The 15413-nt window shown below is 39.5% G+C and overlaps 1 protein-coding gene across 3 annotated transcripts in view; it reads right to left on the bottom strand.

Annotated features, from left to right (window-relative positions):
- ZNF326 (zinc finger protein 326) overlaps window positions 1-13983 on the bottom strand; it is a 34892-nt gene extending 20909 nt beyond the window's left edge. For 2 of the 3 annotated variants that reach the window (XM_083358868.1, XM_083358870.1), the window contains exons 1-3: window positions 13853-13983; window positions 3549-3675; window positions 1240-1645 (exon numbers count right to left, since the gene is read on the bottom strand). In XM_083358868.1, the coding sequence (XP_083214994.1) occupies window positions 1240-1645; window positions 3549-3675; window positions 13853-13868 (549 nt within the window). In that variant the 5' untranslated portion in view covers window positions 13869-13983. The remainder of the gene's footprint in view (window positions 1-1239; window positions 1646-3548; window positions 3676-13852) is intronic. The other variant, XM_083358869.1, reaches the window with a different exon arrangement.
- Window positions 13984-15413: the final 1430 nt, after the last annotated feature.

Here is a 15413-nt window from a genome sequence, read left to right as displayed (position 1 = left end):
TTAGTTCTCAAGAGTAACATTAAGCTCAAGAAAAAGGAAAACTACTCAATACTGCTTAGTTAATTTAATTTCACAAATGTACCAGACTAAACAAATCAGCTTATTCCTTTATTAAATAATTATAGAAATATTATTAGAGTTCCTAGGTATATGGATTAAATGCCAATTGTACCCTTCAGAGTATCACATTAATAAATCAATTAAAATACAGTAATAGGCATGCAGAAAACTTTAAAATATTCTAGTTTACATTTAATCATCCAATCTACTTAAACTTTTGTTTTCTTCAGGCCAGCTTCTTGAAACTCAGTATTTAAAGAGTTTTAAGAGAGCTTCTACCGATTATCAACTGAACTGGAACTGTATAAATTCAGACATGAAATTATAAAGTACGTTAATGGGATATCATCTTACATCTTGAAGCTTCCTGAAGTTTAAGATGCTGTTAATGATGTGTTGATTTGGTAGGGTAATATTTGATATTTGATTATAATCTTTGAATTGTTCTTTTGAACTTGCACTAAAACATTAGATCCAGCGCATGAGAATACCTGGTATTTGAATTATAACACAACAGCTGACTAACATAGATTACAGTTACCTTTCTTTCAGCACAAACAATTCTGATGATATCCCTTTAACAGTGGTTTGAAATTATGCTTTAATTCTTGCCTATATTAAATCTTCCCTTCCATTTAAGTCTCAGTGACCTTAAAGTAAGCTAAAATTGAGCATGTAGAACTAATTGCTTCCTGCCTCAACAAAATCTGTTCTGTGGCATTTATTCTCTAAAATCAATAGTATACATACATTGCACCTTTAACCTACTCAAAATGAAAAAAGGTTCTAATTAACCTTTACAAAGTTTCAAAGACTTCTCCCACTAGCCAAGATGCTAGTGTTAACAAGGAAAAATGCAATTCCTTTTAACCCCTTTTAGACCAAACCCATTGCCTTAATATTCACCTTTCACAAAAAAGTGATTTGATATAAAACCTTAGCCACTAATCTTGTAGCGCTTTTACTTGTGTAAATGAAGAGAGAGAGAAAGAGAGAGAGAGAGAGAGAGAGAGGGTACTAAGTTCTGGGTAAACACCAAACCGGATTGGAAGGTTATCAACCCTAACAGTTTGGCAAAAACTGCAGTGTGGTATACAGTGCTTTTGTTTTAATGCTATGGTCTTGAAAGGGTTTAAAAGAGTGACTAGTGAAAAGAATCTGAAAAGATTCTGTACTTACTCCTCGGCCACGGCCTCTGCCTGTTGATGGTCCTCCAAAAGCATCATAGTTTCTGCTTCCAAATCCACTGTCAGGATAAGCAGGCGTTCCTCTCCCCCGAGAGCCTACAGGTGCAGGCTTCATATGGGGTGAAGAAAAACTGCTGTAGGAAGAGTAAGTCTCTCTTCCTCTGTCCTCCATAAACCCAGGCCTCAATTTTGAGCGTGAGTAAGGTGCTTCCCAGCTAGACCCGCCCTGGTTTCTACCTCCGAAAGAGTCAAGGCTATTCCGGTAGTTGCTGTCAAATCGACCACCATAACTACCTCCGAAGCGGCTTTGTTCGGGCTCATTATAACCATAGCCAGATCTGTACAGATCTCGCCCACCCAGAGAAGACCCGGAGTCGTAAGACTCATAAGGTCCAAACCTGGAAAAGTTGCAGTGAGGAAAAAAAAAGTAAGCTTACTAAAGTTATAACATTTCAAAAGACAAGTTATCAGTTGACATTTATCAACTAAAATCAATGAATATTTTACTTTGGTAGGGTTTGCTTTGATTAGGGCTGGGCATTTCCGTGCTGTGATCAGACAGAAAGCTATCTGAGTCACTTTTCAGTTAAAAATAGTATTAAAATTCAGAATGCCTAAATTTCACTAAATTTAGTTGCTCAAAATTATTATTTCACCTCATTATTGTGCCCAGACCTAGTCTAATGAATGCAGGCACCTGCATATTTTAAAGGTTCATAAAACTCTTTTGTTTAAAGTCATGCCTAAAACAGTTCAATAGCATTTGAAAGACATTGCTCTCAACTTAGAAGCTGTGACAGTATCAATAATGCAACTATTTTAACTTGATATTTCAATGGTTCATAGTTCAGTTATATCTTATAGAAGAAATCTAAATAATTTTTCTTAACTACTAGCATGCCTCATCTTCTACTATTACATTTACAATGTATTAGAGAGGAGTAGGAAATCTATGACCTTCCAAATGTTGTTGGATGGTAGTTTTCATGAGCCCCGGAATGAAAGGCTAAGAAATGCTAGATTTTGGAAACATTTGGAAGGTCACAGATTCACCTGCCTCTGTTTGTAGGGAATCAGACAAACACCTTTTATAGAACTGAAAAGTCAAAATAAATCTTAAATATTAATGACCCTTTTTAGCACTGAAAGGCTGTATATTACATTACGTTTTAAAAAGATATTAATTGAAGAACAGAGAAAAGTGCATAGGGTAACATCAATGTCATATACTGCATAGAAATGGGAAATCATTTTCATCCCAAAAATTAACTATATTTTAATTCTTAATTAAATAAATTGAAAAGAAACTTCTAATAATTTAAAATCACAATATGAGAAGGCTAAATTTATCTTCTCTCCAGTTCATACTTTAAATATAAAACTTTTGTATTTAAAATGCCAACTACAAAGCAGTCCATTACAACAACAAACTTTTTATATAATGCATTCAATAAATTCCAACCATATTCAGATTACTAAATGGTAGGTACATTTTTTTCCTGATTCTCAAAATAGTTTACATCAATGTTAGTTATATTAATTGTTGAAAAGCACTGTGCATTTATACAGCTAATTTCCCAATTCCTTAAAAATCAATGCCACAAAAAAACTGGAGGAATCCAATTGTCAATCCATGGTCTTCTTGCTGCCATTGAAGAATTGGGATATGCAAATGACACTGCAAGCAGGATTAATATCTCATACAGTTATTTTGTTTAAAATGCAGAGTTCTTATAAGAAAGCCAAATTTAGAATAAAATTGTGATCTGACATTAGTAAACATCAACTGCAGGCACAGTGAAAAATCAAACTGTCAGAAATATTACTACAGTGCTAGGAACAATTTTAAAACACTGCAAAAAAAGTGTGCTTTTAGTGTAATTAGTACCTGCCAATAAAATAATCTGGACATGAAAAGCTGTCTACCAATGAATATTCTTGCAAAAGATATTACTATTGAAATTAAATTTAAGTGTTCCTTTCAAACAGAATGGGGAAACAAAAGCAGCAGTTCTGATCCAATTAAGAGCACTTCAGCTCTGTTCTAATATTTAATTGCTAGGTTTTTTAAGATCACTTGTTGAAATAAGATTTTAAGAGAGATCTGAGATAAAACATGCATTGCAGCATTATATTTTATATAAAAACATTTATTTTAAAATATGCTACACATTACATCTCTGCATAATAACCCACCATGCCCTGTAATATGCTTAAGGAACACTTAAATTGGATAGAGGTATACTGCAGAATATATTTATATTATCTTTGACATACAAAGCAAACGATTCAGTATTTTACCTGGCACTGCCACCTCCTCCTCCTCCACCGCCGCCTCCATGGCTTTCCATTCCATATGACTGATTCATATAAGAGTCCATAGCTCTTGGGCCACTATAGGCACCATGCCCATAGTCCCGGTCCATTTCTTTAAAAAAAAAAAGGCTTAAAATTACTGAACTGTTGTAGATTAATAAATTAGGCACTCAACTTACAATTGCAATTGGGACTAGACCGTCTGTTGCTAAGCAATGTGGTTAAGTGAGTTGCACCCAATTTTACAACCTTTTTGCTGCTACTGCTAAGTGAATCATATGGTCATTAAGTGAATTCAGCTTGAGAAGCCCCATGAAAATGTTTCAAATGCGGACATGTGATCCCAGGACCCCTGTAACCCTCATAAATATGTGCCATTTGTCAAACGTCTAAATGTTCACCATGTGACTATGGGATGCTGGGATATAGGTGCAAGAACTGGTTACAATTCATATTTTTCAGTGCCGTCATAACTTTTGTCATTAAATGTCATGACCTACTTCAATTCCAGTCCCAAAATCAGCTTATAATACATATTATCAAGACATTTACCACCATACAGCAAGAACAAAGAAATTCAATCACTGCTTTCTGGTTCAACTAAGGAGGCTAATTTGCAGAAAAGCAGCTAGAAGAGATGGGACTGAGCAAATGAAGCTCAAGCATTCCATATTTATTTCTTGCAAAAATAAATTAAAATCTGACAGAAGGGCCACAGGATCAAGGTTTTTGCCAAAAATATTGAAGTTTTACTTCTTCTACAACAGACATGTCAAACACAAGGCCCGGGGGCCGGATCCGGCCCGCAAAGTCGTTTCATGTGGCCCGCAAAGCCATCCTGGAAACAGTGAGGGAACGGCCCCCACTGCCTTGGCCCTGGCCCAGAGACCCTCCTTCTGCCAGAGACCCCCAGATCTGTCCCACTCCTGCCCAGGCCCCCATAGGCACCCTTGATGCGAACAATGTAGAGCTGGCCATGCCCACCCAGTAGGCCATGCGCACTCTGGCCACGCCCACCCAGTAGGCCACGCCCACCCTGGCCATACCCACCCAGCCCCTTGAGGGCAACCTCAATGCTGATGTGGCCCTCAATGAAATTGAGTTTGACACCCCTGTTCTACGAGTTCTTTTTTAATGTGGTTCAACAGTAATAATATTATGCATGCTGCACTACATTTACCCTCAATAAAATATTTCATTTCTCATAATTTTAGCAATCAATATAGGATTTAAAATTATATAGTTCACTTTTTTAACTGAGTCTATTAAATGCAAGTCAACTAATCATATTAAACTTAAAAATTTCTGAGAAATTTTAAAATTAAAATTCCAGAAATTCTGTATTAGTAACTTAAAGAACACATGGGATGGCCAGGAATTTGCACAAAGAACAAAATGTCACAAATGCTTTAATCAGCTACAGACAAGCTTGATAATTAGAGAGAAAAAGTTAAATAAAGTAGGATCCTACATGAGGCATACCCAAGGAAACATCTGGGAAAAGATCATGGTGGTAGAATATTTCCTTTTATGTACTTTTTTTTTATTCAAAGGTCATCAACTTCAAATCTGCTGCCAGCAATTGTCCACAAATGGCACCCTGTAGGGCCCGGCACAAGAAAGACATACAACAGGGGTCTTCAAACTTGGCCGTTTTATGGCTAAGGAATTCTGGAATTTGAAGTCCACAAGTCATAAAAGGGCCAAATTTGAAGACCCCTGACATAGAGCAATCCAGACAAAGTTCAGTATACCCAATAGACAGAATCTTGTCAGACTAAACCTTTACTACTCTCACCCAAATGAATATACCCTGGAAGGTTCTAGGGCAGGGGTAGGCAACCTCAGCTCTTTTATGACTCATAGACTTCAACTCCCAGAATTCCTGAGTCAGCATAGCATAGCTGGCTCAGGAATTCTGGGAGTTGAAGTCCATGAGCCATAAAAGAGCCGAGGTTGCCTACCCCTGTTCTAGGGAGTCAAGCTATCCTAACTATCCTCATCTGACTCCTTGGGCTGTGTTGTGTCTTGTTTCACTTTTCTTCCTGGGAAGGTGATCCCTTCTTCCCAGGAAGCTGTTACTTCATTGTAGTCTATCATACCTCCAAAGAATAACAAAGTGAACCTAAGGATTTTTTTTTATTAAATGTGTAAAATTTCACTAGTTTACCAAATCTCACAAGATTTCCTCATTTCTGTAAAAAAAAATTACATTACTCCTATGATTATCTGGGAACCTCCAAATGTCCTTTATAACAATTTGGTAATTTAAATTGGGCTAAACAGTGACTAAATGAACTTGCACTTCACAGGTTTCTCCCCAAGCAATTACATCACAATCTACCAAGGAGCGTATTCAGATAGCCATTGTCTATCGTTCTCACTTTAATGTAGGATTTACAATGCTTTCTCAAAATTCCATTTATATCTCCCAAACTACTGCATAAAGGTAAATACTCTGCAGCAGCATTCCCATATATGTTAGGAAACAGATAACTATTTGAGGCTAATAAAAGAGTTAAAACTAGTCTCAACTTATCCAAGTACCTCTAGGTCAGAGCTCCTCAACCGTTAGGGCACCAGAAACTGGTTCCATGGCGAAAAGTTTTTCTGCGGACTGAAAGGTGCGTGGTTTTGTGTGTTACCTGCATCCTACAGATGGAGCTTTGCTTGTTTGTGCGGCCTGGTTGCTGGCATGCCACAGCCCAGTGCTGGTCCACGGACCGGGGTTGGGAACCCCTGCTCTAGGTGAACTAACATTTTCATCAATCAGCACGGCCAAGGATTACTTTTAAGAGATTTAAGCCCCTAATATCTGGAGTAATTCAACTTGAGAGTAAAGTATGGCTTATGATAAACCTCAGCTTTGCATGATCATCCTTTTTTAAAAATCTGAGAAACGTAATCAGACAAATTTTCATTCCCTTTCTCTACGATCATGAAGGGAAAATTTGTTCTTAATGAGTATCTGTACAGTCATAAAATAAACCTAATACTGCTGCTTAAAAAATTCCAGCTACATATCACTTTGTAGGTGTCTCATTTTTGTGGAGGCCAGAGAAACAGGTAACTAAAACAGCAATACAGGTAGTCTTTGACTTACAACAGTTCATTTAGTGACTTATTACCATTTTTCAGAGTTACAACCTTTTGCAGCATCCCCCATGATCATGTGATCACAATTCAGATGCTTGGCAACTGGTTCATATTTATGACCGTTACTGTATACCAAAGTCATGTGATCCTCTTTTGCGAGCTTCTGACAAACAAAGTCAATGGGGACGGCACTCACTTAACAACCAGGCTACTAACTTAAAAACTGCAGTGATTCACTTAACAATTGTGGCAAGAAAGATTGTAAAATGGGATAAAACTCATTGAACAAATGTCTCACTTAACAAAAATGTTGAGCTCAATTGTAGCTGTAAACTACCTATAATCCACTTACACAGAATATGAAATTACTGAGTTGTTTTAATAGACACCTTTCGTATGTGATATTCTTGATTTCATTGAATTATATATAAATGCACGGAATTTTGTTTCCTTACTGCTATTTCCCTTCTCAAACTTCCAATACAGTAAACCTAACTAAGCAAAATATACAGAACATAGAATTCAACGTTTTATTATTCTAAATCCATAATTGGATCATTCCCGGTGGGATCTAACTAGTTTAATGCTCATTTCCTAGAATGGGAGAAAAATAGTATATGGGGATTTAAATGCCTTTCAACTTCTTGCACTGAGATTTATGACTATTCTATTTTTATCACATCATTAATCAATGCTCAGCAGATAGAGATTAGACGAGGCAGATCTAAGATGGCAACAAAGCAGCAATTTCTTCATAAGCAGCTACTTGTGATATTTTATTTGGTATCTATTTTTATAACCACATAAAGCAAATAAATTCTGGCCATATAAGCTTTTACATATGTATACATTTACAAGCCAAAGCTATCAACTTCTATAAAAGTACCCTACTACTTCCATGAAACTACTCAGTTACTACAGTGTCAGTGAAATGTTTTAATCTCAAAGTGCAGCTGATTTAGCATATATCTAAAATATCCTTTCAAGAATCAATAGTTAGACTATGTCAATACTTATAGAAATTATTTTCAAATATAATGAGCATGAGAATGCATTCATTATAGGTAGTACTAGACCAGGGGTAGGCAACCTTGGCTCTTTTATGACTCGTGGACTTCAACTCCCAGAATTCCTGAGCCAACATGGCTGGCTCAGGAATTACAACTGTGGAAGCCAGCCTGTCATAAGTTAAAATGATTGTAAGTCAAAGCACCTACATGACCAACCCAATTTTATGACCTTTTCTGCAGCAGTTGTAAAGCAAATGCAGCAGCCGTTAAGTGAGTCACTGCATTCCTATGAGCATATTTTTGCCAGAAACTGGGTGAAAGTTGGTTTCCAGAAAAAAACATCATAAATCTCTTCTTGTGACAGCAGAATGTGGTAACCAGCAGTAAAAGCAAGTTTGTTGCCATGTGCCCAAAATGCATGTAACTATAGTGGTGAGATGTGCCACTATTGGAACGCCTGAACCAGTTCATAAGTATTTGGGGAGGCGTGTCTGTCATGTTTGACTGATGTCTAAGCTCTGGTCTTTAAGCAACGGTTATCATTATGTGGCACTGAGTCAGGACTGGTGACAGTGCACAAATATCATTCATCTCTATTTGCCACTAGTGTCAATTAATAATAATAATAATAATTTAATTTTTATACCGCCCTTCTCCCGAAGGACTCAGGGCGGTGTACAGGGCAATACAATAAATAAAAATTAAAAGAAATATTAAATACACTAGCCCAATTCAATAGATTAATACAAAATGTTAAAATACCCCTAAACCCATCAGACCAGGCCTGCTTGTTCAAATAAATATGTTTTTAGGTCACGTCGGAAGGAGCGAAGGTCGGGAGCCATCCAGAGCTCCACCGGTAAACGGTTCCAAAGGTCTGGCGTGCCCACAGAGAACGCCCTCCCCCTGGGGGCCGCCAGTTGACACTCTTTGACCGACGGCACCCTAAGGAGGCCCTCTCTGTGGGAGCGCACTGGACGAAGGGAAGTTGATGCCGGCAGCAGATGCTCCCGTAAGTAACCCGGACCCATGCCATTTAGGGCTTTATAGGTCGTAACCAGCACCTTGAATCTTACCCGGAGGACAACCGGAAGCCAATGCAGCTCACGGAGTAGAGGTGTTACATGGGAGTATCGGGAAGCCCCCACCACCACTCGCGCGGCTGCATTCTGCACCAGCTGGAGCCTCCGAGTAGTCCTCAAGGGCAGCCCCATGTAGAGAGCATTGCAGTAGTCCAAACGGGAGGTCACGAGTGCATGAATTGACATTTCTTCCAAGGATCCGTCATTCCACCTTATCACATGGTGTCTCAGTCGTCTTTATTTTATCTGGGACCTACAGACTCGCCTTCTTTCAATACACAACACACTCTGAATCTGTAATCTGAAGGTATCTTATCTTTTTTTTCTCTCTCAATGTGCCATGTGCACATCAATATATTACCAGAAGCAAACCGCTCATTTAGGTATTAACTATACGCTAATCTTTATGATCTTTTCTACATCTATCATTACCTTTCCCCCTAGAATTAAACTGTTTACTTCTCGAACACACTATTTATTTATTACTCAGCTCAAGGAAAACAAGGCAATTTATGACTTTCACTTCTTCACTGCCAGCTGTTATCAGCTCTTTAATGTAGGCCAGGTTAAGAAACAAAGACTACAGGTTTTCCAGGAATGCTACTGTATTATTTAAAGATATATTAATACAATTTTTAAAGTATGTTTCTCTTTGCTCCTTCTTATATCACTATTACCTTAATGGCTAGCTCTTTTCTTCCTTTTTTAAGGTCTCTTATATTCCCCAAAGTTGACTCTAAATTCCTTTACAACTCTGAACATTTTAATCATGTTGTTACCTTCATCCTTTTAATATTTAATATTAATCCAGATCTTCACTTTCATTTTTTAATTTTATACATTAATTTTATAACGAGTTCTTTTGTCTCCTTCACTTTCTGCTAATAAAATGTAATTGTCCAAATATCTAATTCTAGATGTCATTTCTTTCAATTCTGCCATTCCTTTAGTGGCACTTGCTAACCCTAAGTTGAACCCTTATTTTGAATCAATCTTTTCTCTTAACAAAGTTCCTAATGATTCCTCAGAATAACCAGTTGTGCTGTCATATTTTTATCCACATTCTTGCATGATTTATATAGGATTCCCAAGCTTGTGGTCCATGGGCTGCATATAGACCTCCATGACATTTTCTGTGGTTTACAACAATAGTGATCAGAATAAGTTCCACAAGGCATCTGCCTCTAATCTTAACAGGATCTATCCCAGAAGATAGCAATGCTCTCTGCTCACGTCTGGGGGTATAACAAGTGAAGCAAGAACAAACTAAATTGACAAGATAAGGATGGAAAAGAGACAGCTTTCCCCATGGCCCAAAATAGTAAAAAGCACTTCACTCTCTGCACATGTAGCAGTAAACAGCTTGATGATTTTGGACAAGAACTATGGATCCTCCCTGAATATATAACTGAACATCAGGAGGCTGGTAAAAATGTAAAGGCAGTGAAATTCACCAGGCTCATTGCAGATGCTGAGACCAACAGCTTCAGGCTAATAATAAATTCAGGTACTATGAGAGGAGGCCAAAACCCTAGTCCCACTCTTCCCAACTTGCCTGGTCTCCCTATCCTAGTCCCTTCCCCCCAGCTATAGCTACTTCTATAGTTACTCCTCTACTCCTGTGTAGAGATACAGTCTAAGCCTGGCTCCATCAAGAGCGGTGTAAGTGGTGGCCCCACCTAAAGTTTCAGCACTTCATTACAAAATTTCCAGGATCTGCTCCAGCCTCTCTTTATGCAATAACTATTCACATGTTAACAGTAATTTAAACTATCATTGTACAGCTATCTTTGCAGCCTATACACTCACTCATTTAGCAACCACCTCATTTAACAACCATTCACAAATATAATGGTAGTAAAAGTTATTTTCCAATCAATGTATACAATTATTAGCAAATTTTGTGTGCCTAACAACACACACCAGAGTGAGAATCCTGGCATAGCTATACAAAATAAGTTTATATGAGTAAAAAAACAGCAGCAACTAGTGATCTCTGAAACATTCGTCTGCCTTGCAAGGTAGTCCAGACAAGCACACTTTATTATAAAGTTTCTTTAACAGAATCTTGCATGTCTGAAAGTATATATTCCCTTCTACCTCTTTACAGGCAAAGAAATGGAATATATGGCCAAAGTGAAACAATTAAAAAAGCCACTGTTACACAGTAATTTTATTTAATAAAAACATTAAAGATATACTCTTCATTTTACTTATTCATTAGATTTTGGATATGAAAATGCTTTCATGTTGCAATTTGAATTTGAGATCCCTATTCTAACGTAGCAATTCAAACTCAAGTCTCAGTTTCTTCTCTGCATCCCTTTAATCTCTCTCTCTTTTTTTCCTCCATGTAAAAAAATACACCTTGGTTAGATGAAAGGTCAATACATTTATTTTGATAGATTGAACATTTTCATGTCTTTTTACAGGCTCATGAAAGTGGTTCACATACTGCTCATGGTAGTCGCTATATGGATATGCACGAACTTAAAAGAACTTGCAAACCCCTATAGCAAACTATCTAAATTTTAACCCAGCAGTCTATAAAACCTTCCTGTGTATATTTTTTCTTTCAATTTATTGTGAAAACCCAAACAATTGCTTTTATTTCAGTTATCTGTATGCTATTCATTAGACTCTATACATCTTATAATACATAAGATATAAAAAATAAATTATACAAGTGCTGCCTTCTAATTAATTTTATGTCTTCTAATGAAAAATCCTTCTCTTCAAATGTTCTCTGAGAACAACTATTTTACCATTAAACAATAGGACTGGGCTGATCTGACCTCAGGGGGAAAGCTATTCAAGAGTGCTACTGAAGTTATCTTCCAGGCCACAATCCATTTGATTTCTAAAAGAGTGGATATCCAAAATATTTGCTCCTGGTTAGACCATGTAGGGTAAGGAAATATAGTATACATAGTCTCTAGTCAGCCAAAGATATCTAATAACCTTTCAATCACATAAGGTGGTGAACATTCCTAATATTTCACTATGAGGTGAATTGGGCTGAAAGGGAGTGAGTGGCCCAAAAGCCATCCAGTTTGTCTTTCAATGCCTAAGAAAGACTAGAACTCAAGAGTCTCCCAGTTTCTAGCCCTATCTTTCACCAAACTAGTTCTTACTATGCAGAAAAGTGCAAAGACAAATGTGACTCAATTTAAAAAAAACCATGTTTCAGCCTTAATACTCTAGCTGAAACAAAGCCCTAAATGGCTTAGGGCTAGGTGTTTTTGCAGGACTGTCTTTTCTCGAATACCTTCACCCAACCCACCAGAGTGGGAAAGACAAGGGATGCTACGGGTCCCCCTCTCCTAAAGAGGTCCGTCTAACAAAGACCAAGGGCCTTTTCTGCGGTGGCTTCCTCGTGAAGCATCTTCCACACGGAAATAAAATTGGCCCTCACTTTGGCACTCTTTTGCAAGGCCCGAAAGACGCTGGTTTGGGGGACCCCAGAGCGTGACGCAGCCCCCCCTTTTTTTGATTCATTGTCATCGCAGGGCGGGAGTGGTTACCGCTTTTTGTTTTTACATTGGGTCTTTATCTTTGTAAGCAGCCTGGAGTCACTGACACCCATACATATAAATAATTTTTTTAATTATGTATTTAATATATATATATTTTTAAAAGAAACCGCCTGGAAACAGCGCGGGGGGAAACCAGGGACAAATCAAATACCCGCCGCACGATCAACGCTGTGCAAGAAGTTGAAAGGCATTTAAATCCCCATATATTATTTTTTTCTCCCATTCTAGGAAATTAGTATTAAACCTAGTTAGATCCCACTGGGAATGATCCAGTTATGGATTTAGAATAATAAAACGTTCAATTCTATGTTCTGTATATTTTGTTTAGTTAGGTTTACCGTATTGGAGGTTTGAGAAGGGAAACAGCGCGCGGGGGGGGGGAGAACCAGGGACAAATCGAATACCCACCGCACGATCAACGCTGTGCAAGAAGTTGAAAGGCATTTATTTTATTATTTATTTATTTTATTACATTTATATACCGCCCTTTCCCGAAGGACTCAGGGCGGTTTACAGGGTGATTAAAAAAACCAAGATACAGAAGTTAAAAACAAAAAATTATATTTGTCCCTGCATAAATAAAACCCCAGTTAAAATAAGATTAATCCTCAGCCTGGGCCAGAGAGCTCGAAGAGCCAGGTCTTCAGGCCCGGGTGGAATGAATATTATTTTTTTCTCCCATTCTAGGAAATTAGTATTAAACCTAGTTAAGATCCCACTGGGAATGATCCAGTTATGGATTTAGAATCATAAAACGTTCAATTCTATGTTCTGTACATTTTGTTTCGTTAGGTTTACCGTATTGGAGGTTTGAGAAGGGAAACAGCGCGCGGGGGGGGGAGGGGAAAACCAGGGGCAAATCGAATACGCGCCGCACGATCAACGCTGCGCGTGAATCACGCCCCATTTGCAGGCGAGAAAAGGAGCAAACCTTCCTCCTCCGTCCGGCCACGGGGCTCCCTCGCTCAAAAAATGCCTCCCCACGTAGCTTTCCTACAACGGCACGGATCACGTGAAGGCGACGCGACGCGCAGAAGGGCGGGAGCTCCGCCCCCCGCCCGGAGATCCGGGAAACCCTCGTTCTCGCTGCTGCCTTTTTGTGTGTGTGTCTGTTCAAATTCCTGTAACCCGGATGTGCCCGGCCTAAAACGTAACGGTCTCTTCGCCGGTTGAAATAGGTTCAGGCGTTACGAAGGTCCTCGTCCGTTACACCGTTCCGGATAGCCATGCCCTTTTTTTTTTCCCCCTCCCAATATGAGGAGGGGACGGTAACCACTTCAGACGGCGCTATTATTGGCGCCGGCCGGGTGGGTACACTAAGGGCCGGGGCGGGGCTGGGGGATTGCGAGCAGCGCGGCCTCCTCAGCTTCCCTTGGGCCTTTTGTGAGCCGCGCATTTCGTTAATTAACATGGCGCACCTCGGGCTCAGGGAAAAGGGCCTCCGCTAGGCCGGCAGGCGCCGTTTCCCGCCGGGGGCGGCGGCTGCGGCCGCCGCTCCCAGCGCCATTTTGAGCCCGAGCCTCTCTTCGCTCTAGGGCCGCGAACGGCGAATCCCAAATTCTCACCTTCCCCGTAATCCATGGCGGCGACGGCCCTCGGGGGGTTTCTAGGCGCGCTTCGAAGCGGTGGCGGGAGCGCCGTCCCTCTCCGTGTGGCGGTCACAAGCTCCCTGTGACGTAATTTCCTTTCCTAGCGACGTAGAGGAGCACGGCGCGGCACGCACGGCTCTGAGCACGCTTATTGGCTGCGTCAAGCCCTCTCCGAGCATAGAGCCGGCGAAAGAGAGAGAGAGAGAGATAAAGGAGCAGCGCGAGCACGAGGAGGTTTCAATAGCCCCCTAGAGATAGCAACAGCTGTGGGAAGATTGGCCGGGGTGGGGGAGAGTAGGAACGGCTTTCTTTATCGCCCTCTAGCGGTCAAGGAGTCTCTGGTATTTATACACATGCTTGTCCAGTTAACGTGGTATCAGAATTGTGGACAATAAGACATGGCGCAACGTGTCGTTATTTTTCTATAGGGAAAATTACAGAGGGTCAAGGTGGCAAAGGGTGAGACCTGCTTGAACTCTCTCATCAAAATGAGGACCCAGATTGTTGGGGGCAATAAGCTGACTTTGTAATAATGCCGCTTGGGGGGGGGTGTGAAAGCCCTAATAAGCAGGGATATACATAGAATGAAGGCTACTGCTAAGCTTGTAAGCCGCCCTGAGTCTTCGGAGAAGGGCGGGATATAAATGTAATAAAAATTAAAAAAAACTCGGAGAGCGAGATTTGATCGATTTTTTTTTTAAAAAAAAGAAACGTCAAAAAATATCCTTGTGCGTCTCATATTCCAACCGAAGTTCAGGGGGGGGGGTGTCTGATGAACTGGTTACTCCAGTGTTGTTCAATCTCTTGTACAGGTGTCGTAGGTGGGATTCTGAGGTAATACAAGAGGGGCACAGAGTAAGTCACAGAGGTCTTAAAGCTTAGCACAAATCACTTTTATTTATTTTATTTATTTTAATCCCATTTATATCCCGCCCTTCTCCGAAGACTCAGGGCGGCTTACAATTTAAGCACAGACCAATGTGCTTAGCACATTTATGCAGTCATCACATTTATTGTACTGTTGCTGCCCATCTCACAATCACAGGCATGTAAAAAATGTGAACGTTCCTGGGGACTTCGGTGGATCCAGGCTATTTATTTATTTAGCAGTATTTATAAGCCGCTCAATCTATCCAGGATCTGGCAGCACACAATTCAAAGTACAATAACATAAAAACCAATCACTTAATGCATTCAAGTAACTGATGGCCACCAAGCAGAACAATGGATCAAAAACTCACCCTTCTATTGGTCTTTTTATAAAATTACTGATGAAATGTAAGCAATAAAAGGAGCATAAAATCTCGGGTATGGGCTGATTTTATAGCTTATATAACATCCTTGAAAGGGTACTTAATTTATCCAATAAAATGTCGGTCCATCGCTTTAGGTAATGACAAAAATGAAGTTGTCTCTTAGTTGAATATGATTCCTGTAACAAATGCACAATATTTGCACTTTCCTGGCTATACAATGAAATTGATTTGTCTATGGATGTTTTTCAACTTCCCTGTGTATTAACTAGCTCAAATCTATT

Source organism: Vipera ursinii (assembly GCF_947247035.1).
Source record: "Vipera ursinii genome assembly, chromosome: 3".
In the NCBI taxonomy this organism is placed as follows: domain Eukaryota; kingdom Metazoa; phylum Chordata; class Lepidosauria; order Squamata; family Viperidae; genus Vipera; species Vipera ursinii.
This window is presented reverse-complemented; position numbering and strand designations above follow the sequence as displayed.